Genomic DNA, 19588 nt, shown 5'->3' with positions numbered 1-19588 from the left:
TGCCTAAAGTATTGACAGTATCATTGCAACAGAATATAAATATGGGATTGGTATAAATTTATAACAATTTACTGATGTTTATATTTGTAGATAATTATCATATATACAGACAAATTTTCATGAAAATTGGACCAGCTGGCCTATGAAATTGTGTGTCACTTACACCCAGTTCTTTATCATTCTCATAGTCATACTATGATATAATGATAAGCAATACATCCACATTGTCACATTAAGCAGAAAGAAATATTAGTTAAGTGGCGCAGCACTTACTAGGAAATTATGACAAATAGTGATAGACAATGATATGTCACAGTCATATAGTACAATTTACTACTATATGTCACAGTTAGCTGCATTATAAAATATATATAAATATATTATGTAATGGACATTGCAGCATTGTAACAATGAATTACATTAAATTCTTTACATTTCAATCAGATTTATGTCTACACATAGTTTGGTTTAGATACCTTCTTAATGATTTGAATTATTCTAAAGTTTGCAATACATAAAATTCCAGTAGAAAATAAATATGGTGGTCATGTAACATTGCTTCTAAAAATCGACCATCCCATTAATTGACATTGCAATGATACTTTGCAAACAAAAAACTAGTGTACATTATGTAGTGAGTTTTGCAACTTGGTTTTGATGTATACTAAAATAAAATGAAGGCCTGACAACAAGACTTATAAATTAAGTTTATATAATACTGTTTACTTATTTTGCATATTTCGATTGATGAAAAGTTATTATTAGCAGCATATCTATAATGCAAAATTATGCTTTTATAAATATTTTTATTTTTAATAAATATCTATTTATTTTAAAAATGCAGATTAAACATTTTTAAATTTATAAAAGATTTAAATGAATATGTAGAACACTTGGATATTGGCAAAGAGTTATTACAGACTTACAAAATATTAACATTCTATGTAATTCATCCCACTTGTGAAGGATGTATTGATGGAATAAAATCAAACCACTCAAGAGTATATGACAATGGTCTTATATCTTTTTAATAGATTTGTTTTTTAAATTTTTTGGAAGAACATTGACATGTTCTTATCCTTTGACTACCTACCTATTCTATACGTAATAAATTTCCTTCTGTCGACTCGTCAATTAAAATATTTATTACTAGATATTACCTGTTTTTTCTTTTTATAATAATAGATAATGCATGACTGTCCTCATGCTACAATCTATTTTGATAAATTTGATTAAGATCCATTTACCCTTTGTTACTTTAGTTTACTATTTAAAAAAGGTGATAAACACACAGCCAGTTTTGCATTTATAATATTAGTATGGATAATACGTGCATAAATAATTTCGGTAGGTAACCCAAAAGTTTTAGATTAGATTAAGATTTACGATTTATGATACATTGTATATGGAAAAAAAATGAACAATTTGCTGAGAAGTTTAGTTGTTTATTCAGGTGGTCTCTTGTGCTCGCCCCAGCCATGGAAACACTTGGTGAAACGTCGCGATTCCTTATCTTTCAACGTGAGGAACAGTTTCCGCGGCTTGTCAGGTTGCATTGACTTCATATGTTGAATGTATACCTTGGTGATAAAAAGATGTTAAGTAACAACATATTTAAACTTATATTGTTGTTAACAATGGAAAAGGCATACCCTGATGAACATTCACACAAAAGCAATGTTACAAAATATACAGTGGTGTAACTATACCGCTATATTATATAAATTTCACTGATGTAAAAAGTTGTCTGCTTTGGTAGAGGTACCCAAGGTAAGAGGTAAGAGGTAAGAGGACTCACCTATTACAGCCACCGTAATATGTATTTCGGTTGAAGAGTGATTGACATAAGATAGTGAGATTACATAATATGGATGCAATACTCAATAACTTCACTGCAATATATCATCCTCTGAAGGAACACAACATGATTAACATGAGAAATTTAATATTTTTTTGTAGTTAAGTAATGTTTCCTTACTTGTGCCGACTTATATGCAAGCTTAATTTCCACTTCAGAACACTTGGCTCCAAGCCACAGGAACACTTGCTCGCCGTTGTCCAAAATCATAATATCGTCGTCAGCTAGGTCGTCCTACAATAAAAAATTAATTGCTCACATTAGTAAACTTAGTACTATTAGTATTAAGTACAAAATATTGGAAAGAAATAATGGGTTCTCGGACAAATTTCGTGTATGTAATTTTGTAAACCCGTAAACATCGTTTACGGGTTCAAATAATGTTCATTTCTATTAATTTTGGTGCATTGTCTGTGTATGTACAGACCTCTTATATACAGTATATACAATCATAGCTATATGCGAGAATAGAACCATTTTAAGAATCGGTTAGAGGTAATTATTAAGACGGTGCGGTGTTCTAAAACTATAGTTTCAAATATGTCATATCAGTGTATTTTACCTGGCAGAAATCAGTGCATTTTTCGGATACAGTGAAATAACCCTTCTCATTGGAACACCGGAAGAGCCGTGTGTAATTCAGGTAGTCGGCGCCAGTGTCGTACGGCTTGCGGCCGCCCAGCGCCACCCAGAAGAAATTGTCAGGCTCGCTACCCTCCGTTAGTACCTTAGACACAATAGTACTTTGTTTAATGTTATCGTTGAATAATTAGAGTATCAAATGCTGGAGAAACAACATCCACGAAACATCTGTCCCTATGACAGATGTTTCGTGGATGTAGCATCATATCAAATCTTTTCCACTGTGTGTTTCTGGGGCAACAACCTCCGGATCTTGGGCTTCTATGCCAGTTTGATTTAGTATATACAGGTTTTTTTTTAATAAAACTCCATAAACAAATTTAAAATTTAAGTAATCTGACATGATATAGAGCTCTTTCTTACCCTTCCTTTATTTTTAAGTATAACATTGAGTTTGATACGACCCGTCCTCGCTATTTTATGTGACGAGACACATATAAGTACGACGAGTTCCGGGGTCGATGTCACTATAATATCATTTTATATATACAAAATATAGAACAAAGTCGCTGTCGCTGTCTGTCCGTCCCTATGTATGCTTAAATCTTTAAAACTACGTAATGGATTTTGAAGAGGTTTTTTTTAATAAATAGAGTGATTCTAAAGGAAGGTTTATATATATAATAATACATGTACACCCGTGCGAAGCCGGGGCGAGTTAATATCTCATATATTGAGACTATTTGTTATATTTATGTTTTAAGATATTGTAACTATGGATAATAATAATCTGAATCAAATACTCGGCGAGTGAACAACCAGATTACAGATCTACTACCTTGCCACGTTTTATCAAATATTTTCAGCGAAATGCTGTGCCTTTACTACAGTGTTGTCAGTCGACAATTATTATTCCTTTACCTGCAAGCTAACCCAGGGATTATTGAACTTCTCCTCCGCGATCTGCTCTATAAGTCGTGCAGAGTCGGCGTCGCTGTTGCTGCCGATCCATACGTACACTATGGCTGATGACGTGTCGTTTGAACCTTCCAGCGGCACGTTCAGTATGTAACTGTGTCAAATAAGTTAAATTATTTTCTCTAATACTACTGATGCTCATGATATATTTTTATTATTTCTCGTTGCTTTTTTTTATCCCTTTATTTGGATCGGCGTAATTTTCTTAGACTGACCCCTAACGTCCGTCATATCTGAGAGTTCTAACAATAGCCCTGGACACTTCACACAGTATCATATAGTCACAGGCTTAGTAGAGTTTGTTTCATGGGTAATATACAAGTAATCGAAATATACCTAAGTATTTGGATTACTTGTTTATTACCCATATTTTTGGTAAATACATAATAAATATATATATATAGAAAACACTCAGTCCGAAATCAATAACCATGAATGCGGCGTGTATAAATAATGGTGAAAATTACAAACCAGAAAGCACTGTTGAGCTGTGTGGCGTCTGCTTTCACTTGAATCAGGCGCGTACAAAGTGCCGATCCGTTGCTTCGCAGTTCAAATAACTCTACCGGTTGTCGGCCACTTTCCTATCAAATGGAATATTAAAACAATTAGTAACACTAACAACTAAATAACCTGTAAAATGCATGATAACAGTTTTCCATTAGTTGTTGTCTTCTGAATATAATAAAAAAGTGCTATTATAATTAATTTGAATTAAACGAGGTGATTTTGATAGCGTGAAACTCATTATTACCCGTACACGTAAAAATTAAGTGCACAAATAATTTTGTCAATAATTTATGTACAGACAGTTAGTTCATATGAAAGTAGCTACGTGTATAATATGCAAATTTGATGATATAAGAAAGTTGCGTACTATTGTAGGAGCCTAAACCAGCCTAAACTAGGTTTTCCACGTATAATCATCATCAGTATCATTGTAACTGTTTCATACTCACATATAATAAGTCGTTTCTTGTAGCTGTTGGTTTTCCAAATAAATAAATAATCTTACGGGCTTAGTATTCCTCTTGCCGTCCTTGATAATAAATTTCCTGTGGAAGTGCGCCATGAACTTGAGGCTCTCCTGCTGCTGGTGCGTGCGCACGACGTCCAGCCGCTTGCACAGCTGCTTGAACTTGCGCTCGAGGCCGAAGGTGAACGTCAGCCAGCCCATGTTGGGCGCGCGCCGGCCCTGCCAGAAGTACACCACCCACGACGCGCACTCGGCGTCAGACTCCTCCGCCTCGTTGGATGCGTCACTCTCGTCTTCTGGCTATGACAATCATATGGCATATGGTTACATATTATAGTAATTAATTGAAATATTTATATAAATAAAATAATTGCTGTTCGTTAGTTACTCAAAAATGTGTAGACACAAGTGAATTATTTTTTTCTATGCTTAGCTGGTCTACAAAAAAGAAAAAAATTAGAGAGTCCTAGTTAATTTCTAAAAACAAAAATGTCAACCTTAAGTTTATTTTTAATCAGTCCGCAGGTAAAACCACAGGGTGTAATTAGTGTCATATTTTTGTTTACCATATAAACCGTGCCTTTAGAGTATGATATGAATATTTGAGCACTTTTATATTAATTAACAGAGAAATATATGTAAAATATACATTAACTATAATACATAACATATCAGCAGTTACCCGTAACATCGTCTACACAATATTTCATACCCTCCCACATTATTTTTCGCATTTACAATATTATTTAGAATGGAGTGAATGGATTATACTAACCTCAGCCGGCATGATGTATCTACATAAGAATACATAACAGTCGCAACTGTGGAAAATGCCTATCTCATGATCTGGTAGCCGCACAAAGTGGCGCCCTTCAAGTACGAACGCCTCCATCGCTTCCAAGTCCTCGTTCCACTCATCCGAAAGAGTCTTGACTTCAGATGGCTGCATCGGTGGCTGACGTGGTGTGAACAGAGCTGACAGATCCGCTCTATATACAAAACATTAACGTAAGTACAACATTATTAATTTAATTAATCGAGTCGGCTCGTAACTACAGGTATTGGTATTAAGTCAAAACGTTAGGAGAGGTAAAAACCTAATTTAACATAAAATATTCGTATTGAGATCCTTTCCGAAATATACACTATATGAGACCACTAGGTAAGGTAAAAGTTACCTCTAACTACCAAGTGAGTCGACAGCTAGTTTGTCAATTCAGTTATATAAAAAAATCACCTCGAGGTTATTTTTTTATATTTTTTATGTTTGATAATGAAATGATGACCCGCCTGCGCTAACGGTTTAAGCTGGCCAGTGAAGGCTGATAAGATGAACATGAGGTCAGGTCAGTTAGCCCATCGTGAGATATTCACCAAGAATTTATGACGACGGTTTCCAGGGGGAACCGGATGGAGGTCAACCTGACATAGTACATTGCTAGTAATGAGGTCATGAGTCCACATTACTAACAATCCTCTTCCCCCCAGAGAATAGTATATTAATTAGTCCATTATTATACTATTTTATTAGCATATTCATGGAAAGCATGGGTCTATCTCCATAACTGGGTGGCTCGCTATGAGAATTGATCTATTTCAAACAAGGAAACAAGGAACAAGGCGAATGGGATTGTTGTAATGTGGACTGAGGAAACAATTGCAACAAATGTACCATGTTAAGTTAACCTGCACGATGGTTCCCCTGGAAGCCATAAGATAAGTTCTTATTATTTGTCATGATGGGCTAACAAACATGACCTCATGCTCACCTTATCACTTTCCACTGTGCTCCGCCAGCGAAATCCGTTAGCGTAAGCGGGTAGCATTCCATCATCATTTAGTAAAAAAAATGGATACACGTACTTGGTCTCTTGTTGCTTCGCCCAGCTGGCAAGATCAGCACCGGTCCGCGCAACAGACTCCGCGGTGCGAGTGAAGTCTACAGCTATCACTTCATCCCATCCGGCGAAGTATGTTTTGAACACCTGGTTATACAGAAATTTTACTATTATAATAAACATAAAATAATTTATTTATCCATTTACATAACTTTTAACTTTATACAGCACTAAGTAAATATAAATAAAAAAAAAGCTATATTAAACACAAATAACGTTTATCTGGATAGCTAGTATTTATATAAGGTTAAAAAAAACTTTATGTAAATAAAAATGATTAAATACCACTAATTTATGTCCCTGTAGTACTTTTTACATAGGACAGGCTGTGCAACTGTGTACAGCAACAGTATGTGATGATACCTGTGTCTCGGTGCCCTCCACAGTATGTGATGATACCTGTGTCTCGGTGCCCTCCTGGAGTCTCGTGACGAGCGCGTGGGGGGGGCGCGGCGCCATGTTGAACAGCTCCTGCGCCAGCTTCACGGCCGCCGCGCGCACCAGCCGAGACGACTTCTTGCCGAACCTTACCAATATCAAACATACCATGTTTAGCGCCATGGAATGTGAAAGTTCTAAATTTTAGAACTTTTAAGAGATGAAAATTGTATTTATGGCGGAACTAGGTCATTTGAGGTTTTTGAAGAAAGTGTTTCAGAAAGCCGCCTTCAGAAATTAGCGCTTTCAAACTTACAATTAAACCCTTCAGCTTTGAGTTAGTATAGATATGGATAGAAAACAATAGAAACAATTGCAGTAACTCCGTATACTATTGTATTATATGTGTACTGACCATACGAACACGTCCACGTGTGCGTCGAGTATGTAGACGTTTCTGGTTGCGAGCACATGTCGCGTGAGAGTGGCCTCCGGCTGCGGCAGCTCCAGGTAGCCCATGCCCAGCTCCACGCGGTACAGCCGCGGCGGCAACCATGTCAAGTCCTCGGGTACGTGCTCCTATACCCATGTAAACACACATACCGTCACGACTATTTTTAAGATGAGGTAGTCAGGCATTGTCAACTGTCCTATTTGTAGTGCATGCAACACTGGACATGCCCATATTTCGATCGGTATACTTTAAATAAAACGGAGCAGGGGCGAGCTTACCGCCGAATTTTTTGTCATTCATCAAACGGTTAGTCCGAAATATAAATTAACATATAAAGTATATTTTTGGCGTCGGTTAAGCTAAGTCGTTGAGTTTCGAACTTACGACTCAACCACAAAGTACAATGTTGAATACTTAAAACAACATATGCCTTACAATATAACGGATTGTATATTTGACTGATTTTACAGGAGTAGGTACAATTTTAATAGTGCAACAGTTAAAAAAATGTGAAAAGAAAACTTGTGTTTAACTTACAGGTAGTAAGTTCAAAACTGGGAGACACCAAAACAAAATTTGTATATTAATTTACATTACTGACTGACTCTCCGGTTAGGGACTTGGCTTCGACGCGATTCAGGGTAGTAAACCACAATAATAGTAGGTCACAATGCTCTCAAATATTTTATGACAATTTCCATACAAGACCAGCGTCTCGCTTTGCAGTCTCTTCTAATTAATCATTTCTTGTAATATGGTAAATGTATGAATAATTGGTTACCTGTGGCACAAATGGTGTCTCATCATCATAATCCAATGTTTGCCAGAAGCTCCTCGGCTCCTTCCCAGGCTGCTCTGCTATCAATTCAGCTTTGTTCTTTCTCTCCTCTTTATTCATTTTCTCCGCGAACAGGCGAGCTTTGGATTTTAAAGTGTTCTTTGCCTTTTTACCATTCCTAAAAGATAATTTTCGTATTAATTTCTGAAATAGTTGTTTTTTTTATACAACTGTCTATATCAAACTATAGTCAGTTGTCCAGTACCCACAGCATACGCTCTCTTTAGCAAGAGTTTATGATGTACTAGATTCCACTGTGAGAATTGTCAAGGGATATTGCTATTTTTTACTAACCATAAGTATATAGTGAGGCCGGCGTCCAACAAAAACACGAATCTGGGGTCGAGTTCGTGCGCACGCGGCGGCACCGGATGCAGGCGCAATCCACTTCCAGCGCTCTCCACGCGGTACAACCGCTTCACGTAGTGCTGCGAGAGATCATATATTTATAACAGTTTCTTAGTTATATAATATTCTTTACTGCTGCCGCACCCTGAGCTATTTACGAGTATAAAGAATAAACATAGACCTATAGGGGGAAGGGTATTGTTAATAATGTGACTTTATTGAGATTGTTAATTTAATAATAGGTTAAGTAAATAATATTTTATTTAAAATTAAATATTTATTAAATTAATAATATTAAAGTTTAAATTATTATAATATTATTAAATAAATAAATTGTAGCAGGATACAAGTATTTGATCTACCACGTCGAGAACCTGGGAGCATCAAATGATACAGTCGGGAGACATAATAGAAGTATGTTTAATTGACATGTTCTGGCCTTATAAGCCAATTTACACGTGTCATGCGTACACTCGCCGCCAAAGGTAACGACAGCTTAATGGTCGCGACAGCCGCGTTGCTAATGAGTTACACGTGCCGTTTGATAAGAATTCTGCGAAGGTCAGTTACAATGACCAAAGGTGGCACGTGTAGAACTTGAATGCTGCTACAAAATAAAGAAATAGGTAGTCACCGGATCGTCGACGGTGAAGAACCCGGAGGGCGTGTGGCTGCCCTGTATGTAGACGGGCGGCGTGGGGAACAGCGCGAGGAAGTCGGCCGCCTCGTCACCCTGCTCGTGGCGCTGCGTGCGGCGCGCGCCCAGCAAGTTGCGCAAGTTCACCGCGTGCATCGCCGCGCACGCGCCCTTGTCCAACTGTACAGGCACAGGCGAGACCATCATCATCTGCTTCTTATTTATCACATTCACTTGGGGTGGGCGTAATATATATATATAATTTCTCTCTTCCATTCATCCCTTTTTTTTATAACACAAGGGATAAACGAGGTTGCGGCTTACCTGATGGTAAGTGATTACCGCCGCAGATGGGTTAATCGCAAGGGCATTGCAGTTCGCAGTCATCTCCTATTCATAATTCACAGTCATCTCCAAGTCATATCATACTCTCTTTCTTGACATATTATCATTCTCGGCCTTCATCTGTCATTATAACCATTATATTCATATGTAATACTTCCTTTAAAACATTATCTACATTCATTCCAAGGTATTACATGCCATTCATTCTCTATCTTATCCATTCTTGTCACACCACACATTCATCTCAATGTTTGTATTTCTGTTGCATACTGTCGTCTTTCATCAGTCGCCTTTACGGTTAATACAATACGTAAATAATACATACGCAAAATCTGAATATTGAATATTTGGGAGAATTCTTTTGTTGTCCTCGGGTTTATAATTAATTTAACTAATACTTGTATAGTATCTCATCTAGTTCGGTTTCGTTGCAAACTCAGAGCACCAAGAAAAAAACAATGCAACAAGAATGTATTACCAAACCATAGTGATAGCGTATCATCTTATAGATATGTAAAGAATAACGTTAACCTGGATTAGACATTTTCTACATTCTTTACTACAATAGTCACATTAAAATTGTTACTTTAGTTTTGATGTTATCAAAAAACATTTTCATTGCTTACTGTTATGTTGTTATTGGCATTTATTTATATCTTATGCCATCCAGTTGTATCTCTAAAATGTTACATTCTTATGCTAAATATGCTATAAACTTTTTTTAGCAATTAAACTGTATCGGTCTTACGAATTACATTGTATTAATACTGCAACAGTTAAATTAGGTTTGTTTGTTTTGAATTACGAAATAAATTCCCGTAGGACTAAAATTTATAAATTTTATATACCAGAAATGGATGTGAAATTTGACTATTAATAATTTTATAAATATTTCAAAATTTGTCAACGATCGATGATGAACAGATACTCACTGTAGCTTTCGACCCGATCCAAAAATGTATATCCCAGGAGAGCTGCCCTTGTTCCTCAAAGAATGTTTTCAATACGATATAGCAATCGCCCTCAAAGAATTTGCCATGTGCGACCTGGAAGAAATATTTATTAATTTAACAAACTAACTGAACGAAATTGACATACTTGGTAAAACATATTATGATAATTCACGTTTTTTCATAATCACCCAACAAAATTGTCTAAAATTCTACGATTCTAATGCTTTATTTATAAATAGCTCGAATTGTTCTATTTTTAAAACGTTATCTTAATTTAGAGGCCAGAATTTAGATGTATTGTTTTTTATTACAAGTACATGTAGTTGTTATACGTCATCTACGAGTACATAGATTCCTGTGCTATTTCTTAACTAGTCTTGCTTAATAAAAAAAAATCTGATTTATCCAACGTAGATGTCCAAAATTATATTACGAACTCCTACAACCTATCGATAAAAATTAATGACTATATCATAAACGTGATACCTCTTCCACAGGGGCGGGGACAAAATTCTCGATTTCCCAGACTTGCAGGCCGGGCGTTTGTCCGGTATCTTCGTCGAAAAACTCAGAATAGTCCAGCGGCGGTTTCTCCAAGCTTTCGTCCCAACGCTTGGGTCTAAACAGAGAAATACAAGTAATTATCAGGTCATAAGATTCTGTTTGTTTCAAATTAAATCTTAATAATATTATTAACGCGAAAGTTTGTAAGCATGGATGAGTTTACTTACTCTTTCACACAAGTATGGATGAGTGTTACTCTTTCACACAAAAACTACTGAACGGATTTTGATGAACTTTACCGTAATATAGCTTATGAATCAGAATAACATATAGGTTATTATATTTATTCTTGAAATTCAACGCGGGTGAAACCGCGAGCACAACTAGTCAAAAATATTTTTTTCATATACAATATTTTAGCTGCTTGTGAACGTCAAGATTTTTTGTAAAGTTTTTTTTAATACTAAATTCAGTCCACAGCTTTAATTGAGAAGTACTGGCAAGAAAATCAAATGATGTTCTTTTTCACAAAATAACCACATCCAATATTCAAAACCATCACATTAAAAACGTCTCATCAAAAACTTTTTCGCATTCGCAAACATTATTTGCATAGGAATAAATTATAAAGATGAATTGAGACACCCCTATCAAGTCTGATATAATACTAACGCATAATAATCAATTATGGACAAAAACACGTTTGTAAAAATAGTTATAGTTGGAGTAGTATTGTCACACATCTTAAGAAATAATAAACATATGATATAACAATAATAGAATTTGTTTATTAATCCTCGATTCATAATCAATACATAACAAACACGTACGAAAATACGTATGATATTCTTTTATAATTTGGTTTAAGTTAATACACAAATTTTAATTCATTCAATTTCAAAACTCGTGTCGTGTATATACGCCGGTTCTGTAAATTCTTGACTCTTCCATTTCCTACATGACAATCTAAAATGGTATTTCAGTTTAACGTTGTACATACGTCTTTAAAATTGGTAATGATATCGGAGCAGTAGTAGAGAGAGTCCGTCTAGTGTAAGTGAATGGCAGAGAAAATATGAAATAATAATCATTACGATTTGCACACACATGGAGCGATCTAGCCATCTAGCGATCATATCGCTGCTTTTTTAGGGAAATATGTAGAAGCTGTTATTTAATTCAAGGTACGAATGGCCCATATTATAAATACTATATTATATACACTAACATACATAAGTAATAATGATATATATATATTAATTGTTTCTGTATTCACGGCACTGACTACGGCAATCTGCCACGGTAGCGCCGACACACCACCCCCTTCAAACAATGGTGTAGTGGAACCCCTATATTTTATCACTTTCATATTGGATATCTGTTTGCTCAATCATTCATTCGACCTTCTTTCCGCATGTCCGAACTAACGTAGCATGCCATTTCTCTTTTTTATACCGACACTTATTTAAAATCCACTCGCTCACGAACATATTATTATATACACACATATATTATATGCACACTGAATGTATCCAGGATTTCCTGTAAGAGATTACTAGTAGGATAAGGCCTTTGTTATTTATTTAATGAATGCTAAATACATTCTTACTAAATTCTTTTTGTTCTATTATGTAGTGCGCAGATGCCAAGTCTGCGATGATAAAACTATAATAATATATATTCATATTTTAATTAGATATTTGTGAATAAAGAAAAATAATAATTAATGATAACAATTATATTATTTACTGCGTACTAAAAATTAGAAAAAAACACTACGTAACCGATGTAAGAAAGTGGGTAATAAAAGACAGCCTTATCACTAAAAAAACTGCACGTATATTCCTAATATTTATACTAAACCATACAAATGCTATAAATGTGCTGATAAGCTATCTTAATCTAAAAAAATAGAAATGAAGGTGGTGGGTAACAGCTAAATACCTATATTATAAATGCAAGTGCAAGTGAGCCTGTTCCTTCCTGTTATTCATGGGATAGGATGAATATGAAGTCAGGTCAGTTAGTTTATCGTTGCCCTGACATAGTATTAGGGTAGCAAGGGGACCACTAGCCCTTGTTATTGAAAATCCTCTCCTATCTCCTGTAATAACACAACTAAGGCGGGATCTTAGTTGTGTTAATGGTAACACTCACTTGAGTTCGCTGTTTCGCTGATCGAGTCGCTCATCATTATGCTGAGTGTTGGCCTGCTCCTGCATGCCGCGTAGTATGAGCGCTGAGTCGCGTTGCTCGGGCTCCGGCCTACCGCGGCGTAGGCGCAACTTACGCGCTATCGGGTCCGACTTCACACCTATATATTTTTATGAAATTAGAATGATAAAACCCTGACTTGCCGGACGGAATGTGGTAAGTAACGTATATAGAATACTTCATGATCACAGCAGATATCAAGAATATAGTGTTACGCGTACAGTAGTATCATACCGTATCATGTATTGCATGTAATGTTGTGTCATACACTATAATTACACCGCCGCTAAGCTAATTTCTGCTAAGATATTAGCAGAACAGCTTGCAAATCACGGCAGAATTAACTGTGACAAATATTTTCTTATTAAACATAGTGTTTCTGTTACGTCAATTAAATTTCTTTTGTGTTGGAGCAACATAAAATATATCATAATATAAAATATTAAATTATAATTACTAGGTGAATGCGCGCCTGATGACAATGGCTAACTGTCGCGGTACTTTACACGTGACATCGCTGATATCACTCATACCTTACCATTCGTAAGGTATCATGCATTTTGTAATTTTACTGCCTAATCTCACCTTACAACCGAAACATAGAGTACACCACCAAGTTGCTTAGTTTAATTTTAATTGATTATCAGTTTTTGCTTGAGCTGGCGTCACTGCTACTCTTGCAAATAGTAACATTTTTAAAATAGAGCAAAGTCTGTGTTTGCGATATCTAATTTTCCTCGCTAATATTCCTTGGCAGATCCAAGCGCATTATTGTACAATACTATGGTTTCTAAATTTGCTATAAATGGGATTTGTCATTTAATATAGTTAATACAAATTAACTCACTACTAGGCGTTGTAGGTTCCGTGCTAGCTGCGCCTGCCAATTGCAGTTGAGCTTGTAACGAGAAATCTATATTATAATACTGAAGCCCCGCGCCTCTAGGCCTCTCCACTGGTTTCGGGGGCATCACCAGGTCAGGGTTGCCATGAAGCTGTAGGCTCTCTAGGTCGCTCAACAGGTGTATAGCATCGGGCAACGTAATCAGTTTGTTGCAACTCAAGTTCAGTTTTTTAAGGGAGCCACATCTGAACAAAACATTTTACAGTAAGAATGTTAAAAGTGTTAATTATAATTGGAATTAAGATTTGATCTTTTTGCACAAAACTTGGGTTCATTCCAAATGATAATCTCTAGATATTCTCCAGGAGCCAAAAGTATTTTAAATAAAAGTACTACACTAGTGATAAATTTACTGTTACATCATGTTGGTAAACGTGATATCTAAGTCAACAACGCATATATATATAATTTATAAAACAACAATTAAAAAAATAACAAAATAGAATATATATTACAGTTCTTATCAATTTCTAATCTATACACATCGGTTTTTTGTATCAATCAGTTCTGAGGCAATTCTCTCAATAAAAGTAGTTAGAATTAAAATTATATTTCGTGGATAGATAGACTAAACTACATTCTCAATTAAGTTAATTTCATCTCAATTTACGTCCAATTCAAACTCTATTCACATAATCGTCAGCGAATGTGTTAAGTATCTAGGCGTGAATGAATTTGCATGACTATACGCAGGTGCATTGCTATGTATTTAATTATGATTTACGCATAGTGGTGAAAGTGACATGAACACAAAAAACCATTGCGCGATGCGTTTATTAGAAGACTAACGTAATATACTACGACTGTATTTCATTGTAAAGTCATAAATACGAAGTAGAGACTAAAATTGATTTAGCTAGGTTATTACTAAAGTTATATAAGTTATTATTTTAATAAGGTAGGTAAATCTTAGTTTCAATATAGTTATAACTAGCTGTACGCGACTTCGTCCGCGTGGAATATAACTTTATATATTTCTAAAAGAAAATATTTTTTCTAAAATAAAAGTAGCCTAAGTTACTCCTTATTACATCAGCTACCTGCCAAAAAAGTACCGTCAAAATCGGTCCAGCCATTTCAGAGATTAGCCGGAATAAACAGACAGACAGACAGACAGACAAAAATTGTAAAAAATGATATTTTGGTGTATGTATCGTATTTATATTCATATACTTGTAGTAAAAAACGGTTATTTCAATAATACAAACAGACACTCCAATTTAATTTATATGTATAGATGTATAGATAAGATCCTTGTACGGGCACATTGCATATAGGTTCAACTACAAATACAGAAATTTCAGCATTGAGGAATTGGTTGATCCATTAAAAATGAAATAACATATATATAATTTCAGAAAATCGACGAACTAACCTGCATAGACCTTCAGGTATCATTTCTAGGTGATTACTGGCTGCAGAAAACACTTCTAAATTGCCAAGTTTTCCAATACCGGAGGGTATGCCCTCAAAGTCCAAATTATTATCATCAACATGCAGCCTCCTCAAGTTTTGGAGTTTGCATAGTAATGCAGGAAGAGAGGTAAGCTTGTTCCGAGACAGGTTCAGACTTTCTAGTTTCTGCCACATGTCCATTGCTGTTTAAGTAATACACTGATTTATATGAAAATGCTAGTAGTACTAAAACATTATTGTAAAAAATAACGGTTACTTGTATTTCACCTATATTTTTCGTAGGTAAGTATTATTAGTAAACAATGACGTGTTAATAAGAACTATGTTAAAACAAACTTGGTTAAATACTATACATTTGCATACAACAGAATCGGAATCCTGAAGAGACATTGCCTTATTTTTAACGTATTATTTAAGCTAACATGGCTTTTTCATACAACTATTCCTATATTAGCCGTCATATCTAAGCTTACTCTTCATCATTCAATATAATTGATATAGTAGATATATTCAAAACTTTTAAACATTATGAAAACATATTACGCCCACCCCAAATAAACGGGGTAAGGAAAAAATAGATGATGATTCAATACTTTTAAAATACTGTTTTCGGTAGATACTACGTATTACATGTGCATACCAAGATAAGTATAATCCTGAAGAATCTTTGCAATAAATATTTATACAAAAAAATTCTATGACTCATTTTCAACAAAGATTCGCCTTCGCCAGATATGGTATAGACATTATATGGTTATCAAACTACCATACCTACGTATATGTAGCAATAACATATGAAACAATTTATTAAACAGAACAATTTTTGAACTCTTGTTCATACTGAGATTGATCATGTGGCTAATATGCTGGATATATCTTTTTTAATCTGATCGATAAATTTTTAAACATGCATAGGTACGTTATTATTGTGATAAAGAGAGAACATAATAATAGACACGTGCAGTGGAGAATTATTTTGTATAAATCCAAGAAACATTATTTACTGAATTGTACATAATTACATTGGAAAGTGAAAAACTATGTTGGTGTCAGTCATGCGAAGTAAATAATTTGTATTTAGCATGCTGGATACATGCGAACGAGTTTATCAACTGTTACGTTTATGCTTATAAAAAATAGTTGAAGGAAGGAAGTATATTTTGTTCAAATCAGAGCATTTGCCATTGCCATATTGTCATTATTTACTCTAGTTATGTATTGGATAACTAGAGTAAGTGTATAAGTACATACCCATTGTGTTAGTGTTAGTATATGTGTGTACTTATATAAGTTAGAAATTTCTAATAAAGTATAATATTACAATCGCTAGGGAACATAGTATAATTTTTAAGTTCTATCCCCCCAAAACTCTACCAAACTACAATTTAATACCAAGAAATGGGTGTAACTTTAATTCGAAATAAATGGATAATTACTTCGCTACTGTTTCAGTAATGTCAATGTTTAGTACATCCTTAACCAAAAATCTTTTATATAATGAAATCTTGTAATATAGAGTGGTTGGTATATAGACCACATGTTTATGTGACGGATTAAAAAATATTTTAATATTTGACCACTAGACATTTTTAATTAGTGTCATTATATACATATAGAAATGTAACATACCTGTAGACACCTCTGTAATTTCGTTGTCGCTCAAATTTAGCCTCTTTAAGTTTTGTAGAGAGTATAGTGCGTCTGGAATTTTAGTGAGAGCATTTTTCGATAAGTCCACATCTGACAAGTTTGATAGTGTATCCATAGAGGTAGGCAAGTTGGCGAGTGTACGCTGTGTGTTGCGCATATGCAAAGTCTCCAAACTCTGCAGTGATGGCAGTTGTCTAAAATGAATCACAATATTATTACTCTTATTTATTAATAATATAATATTCAGGTTTTTGAAGGGTAGAGACAAAGTCCACATGGAGTTTCATGCTTCTGTATGCTATAGTATTTCTTTAACTTTGGTAGTTGTATTTGGATGTTTAATTGGTTATTTTATATACCATAGGGGACAAACAAGCTAGCAAGTCAACAGATGTTAAGTGATTGAGCCCATGAGCAACACCAGGTGAATTGCAAATATGTTGTAGTTAATTTTTTCTTTTCTTGAAGGTTTCAATATCCTGTTACTACTGTTGGACGCTGTTTCCACAATGTGGTTGCATGTGGTGAAGTTTCTAGAAAAATGCATGGTTGATGGCTGCCACTCATTCAAAAGATCAGGATGGTATTTTGATTGACACCATTGTGGTATAATAAAATCAATATAATATCCTACTGTAAATTAATTTTCTAGTACAAAGATTATGAATTCAAATACGGTGGATAGTAGTGCACACAAAATAACTGTCAAACTTTTTCTTTCTGCTACACTGATAAAATACCAAAATAATTCAAGTACAATGGTAGGTTCCAGCTCTGCCACACATTACACTTATGCCAAACTTACTTGTGAAATATGACTTTGTCAAATTATGACTTTATCATGATATTTATAATAGATTTTTCCATTTTGGCTAAGATGAATAATGATGATCATGATGATCAATACACTAAATTAGTTTGAATGGGACCAATACATCATCATTATTACTTAGTATAAAATAAAGTCTCTGTCGCTGTCTGTCCCTATGTATGCTTAAATCTTTAAAACTAAGCAAAGGATTTTGAAGTAGTTTCTTTTTAATAGAGTGATCCTAGAGAAAGGTTTATATATATAATACATGTACACCTGGGCGAAGCTGGGGCGAGTAGCTAGTTTTATTATATAAATACGTAAATATTAGGTACTTACCTCAACTGAAAAAGACCCAGTGGGTTGTCATTTAGTATCAGAGTCTGTAAATTTGCCAGTCTCCTTGTTTGAGGAGGTAATGTCTCCAGTAAATTGTTGGATAGATCAAGAAATAGAAGGTCTGTTAGTTGTACAAATAGTGTTGGTGGTACACTTTCAATTCTGTAACAAATTATCATATGATTATTATTATGTAAATAATAATATCCAAGAATTATTCTCATATTACCACAACTGAGGCCAATTGGAACAAAGTAAATGCTAAAGATTTCCTAGATTACAACAACCAATCAATCAATTCAGACTTCTGAAATTACCATGCAATAAACAGAGACAATAATTCAAACAATCATTGTTAGGATTCTATTACTATTGCACTATGTAAATATTATTTTTATTTGTCAAGATGATAATTATTTAAACAATCTTACATGACTTTTGACTCTTTTGTCTTCAATAAGTTCTACGTTTGTCATAATATTCAAGATTATTATGTACTATAAATTTATAAATGTATGCAAAAATGACACTTACTTGTTATGACTCAGATTCAGCACTAGTAGTGACTTGGCCTTATCAAGACCATCAGGAACTTCCTTAAGTCTGTTGTGAGACAGGTCTAATGTTGTAAGTTCCTCCAACCGGAACAGCTCAGCAGGTATACCTGAACTCTTCACTTTATTGTGTCTCACATTTAAAGATCGCAAGCATTTTAACTCTGTTAGCTCTCCAAACAATTTTTCTAGATCATTCTTTTTGATAGATAAATTTTCCTAAAAGTTTATAATAACAATGAATAAACTTTAAAATACCCTTGTGAATCATTAAGTACTCATTTCAAACAGAAAAATTATAACCTTGGTGGTCTAGTGGTTTAGTATACTAGATTATTTCTGATATTGCAGGTTTTGTATGTAAATGCAAACTAGTATGATTGTTTTTGTAGCACTGGGTATTTTCTATTTATTTTATTTATGTAGAAAATGTATTTCAGTATTTCTAACATTTTTTTAGTACAAGTCTGCTTAGTTTGAGACTAGATGGTATTGTGTGAATTACCCTAGATGATTATTATTAAAAATATATAAAATGACATGTAGGTATTCCTATCAACTCACCAATTTCATAAGTTTTCCTAGTTCTTCTGGAATTTCAGTCAAGTTAGTTTTATCGAGTCTTAGCCATTGAAGTCCAGTCATATATCGTATAGCATCGGGAAATTTGGCACCCTAAAATTGAATATTTAGGCCACAACATTATAAATAGTAAACACAGGTTAGGGATATGATATCACCCTACTATGAATGCGTTAATAAAATTGTTTGACTTACGCTGAAATCATTACATGTGAAATCTACACCACGAACAAATGGCAATAAGCCTGTATTTGCCATTTTAATGAACTTTTATTACAAATAAAAACCATAACACTTTAAGTTCTTTCTCTCACAGGTCAGAAAGACTAATAATAATGCACAGATCACACGTAGCCTAACGTTTCTGAC

At 34.4% G+C, this 19588-nt stretch overlaps 1 protein-coding gene across 1 annotated transcript; it reads right to left on the bottom strand.

The window, feature by feature from the left end:
* Window positions 1-166: 166 nt before the first annotated feature.
* LOC131846727 (protein flightless-1) lies at window positions 167-19534 on the bottom strand. The gene is made up of 23 exons (XM_059196109.1): window positions 19415-19534; window positions 19202-19312; window positions 18618-18856; window positions 18084-18245; window positions 16913-17127; window positions 15243-15465; window positions 13811-14052; window positions 12907-13063; window positions 10732-10864; window positions 10225-10338; window positions 8945-9127; window positions 8257-8390; window positions 7906-8080; window positions 7086-7249; window positions 6692-6818; window positions 6258-6379; window positions 5170-5383; window positions 4434-4694; window positions 3890-4002; window positions 3362-3512; window positions 2421-2585; window positions 1979-2092; window positions 167-1580 (listed from the first exon to the last, which is right to left on the bottom strand). Exons 1-23 carry the CDS (start codon window positions 19475-19477, stop codon window positions 1446-1448), a joined length of 3717 nt encoding a protein of 1238 aa, XP_059052092.1. The 5' UTR covers window positions 19478-19534; the 3' UTR covers window positions 167-1445.
* Window positions 19535-19588: the final 54 nt, after the last annotated feature.

This window comes from Achroia grisella, unplaced genomic scaffold, assembly GCF_030625045.1.
Source record: "Achroia grisella isolate CSIRO2021 unplaced genomic scaffold, CSIRO_AGI_Agris_v1 utg512, whole genome shotgun sequence".
NCBI classification, from domain to species: domain Eukaryota; kingdom Metazoa; phylum Arthropoda; class Insecta; order Lepidoptera; family Pyralidae; genus Achroia; species Achroia grisella.
Note: the sequence above shows the minus strand (reverse complement) of the source record. Positions and strands in the feature narration are given on the sequence as shown.

What these genes read in the sequence shown, in the direction of transcription:
- LOC131846727 (XM_059196109.1), bottom strand. Translation starts at nt 19,477, where the DNA reads ATGGCAAATACAGGCTTATTGCCATTTGTTCGTGGTGTAGATTTCACA. An exon ending in CTGGGTCTTTTTCAGTTGAG is followed by an intron (nt 17,128 to 18,083) that starts GTAAGTACCTAA and finishes GATTCATTTTAG; the next exon opens with ACAACTGCCATCACTGCAGA. An exon ending in CAGCGAAACAGCGAACTCAA is followed by an intron (nt 10,865 to 12,906) that starts GTGAGTGTTACC and finishes TTCTCTGTTTAG; the next exon opens with ACCCAAGCGTTGGGACGAAA.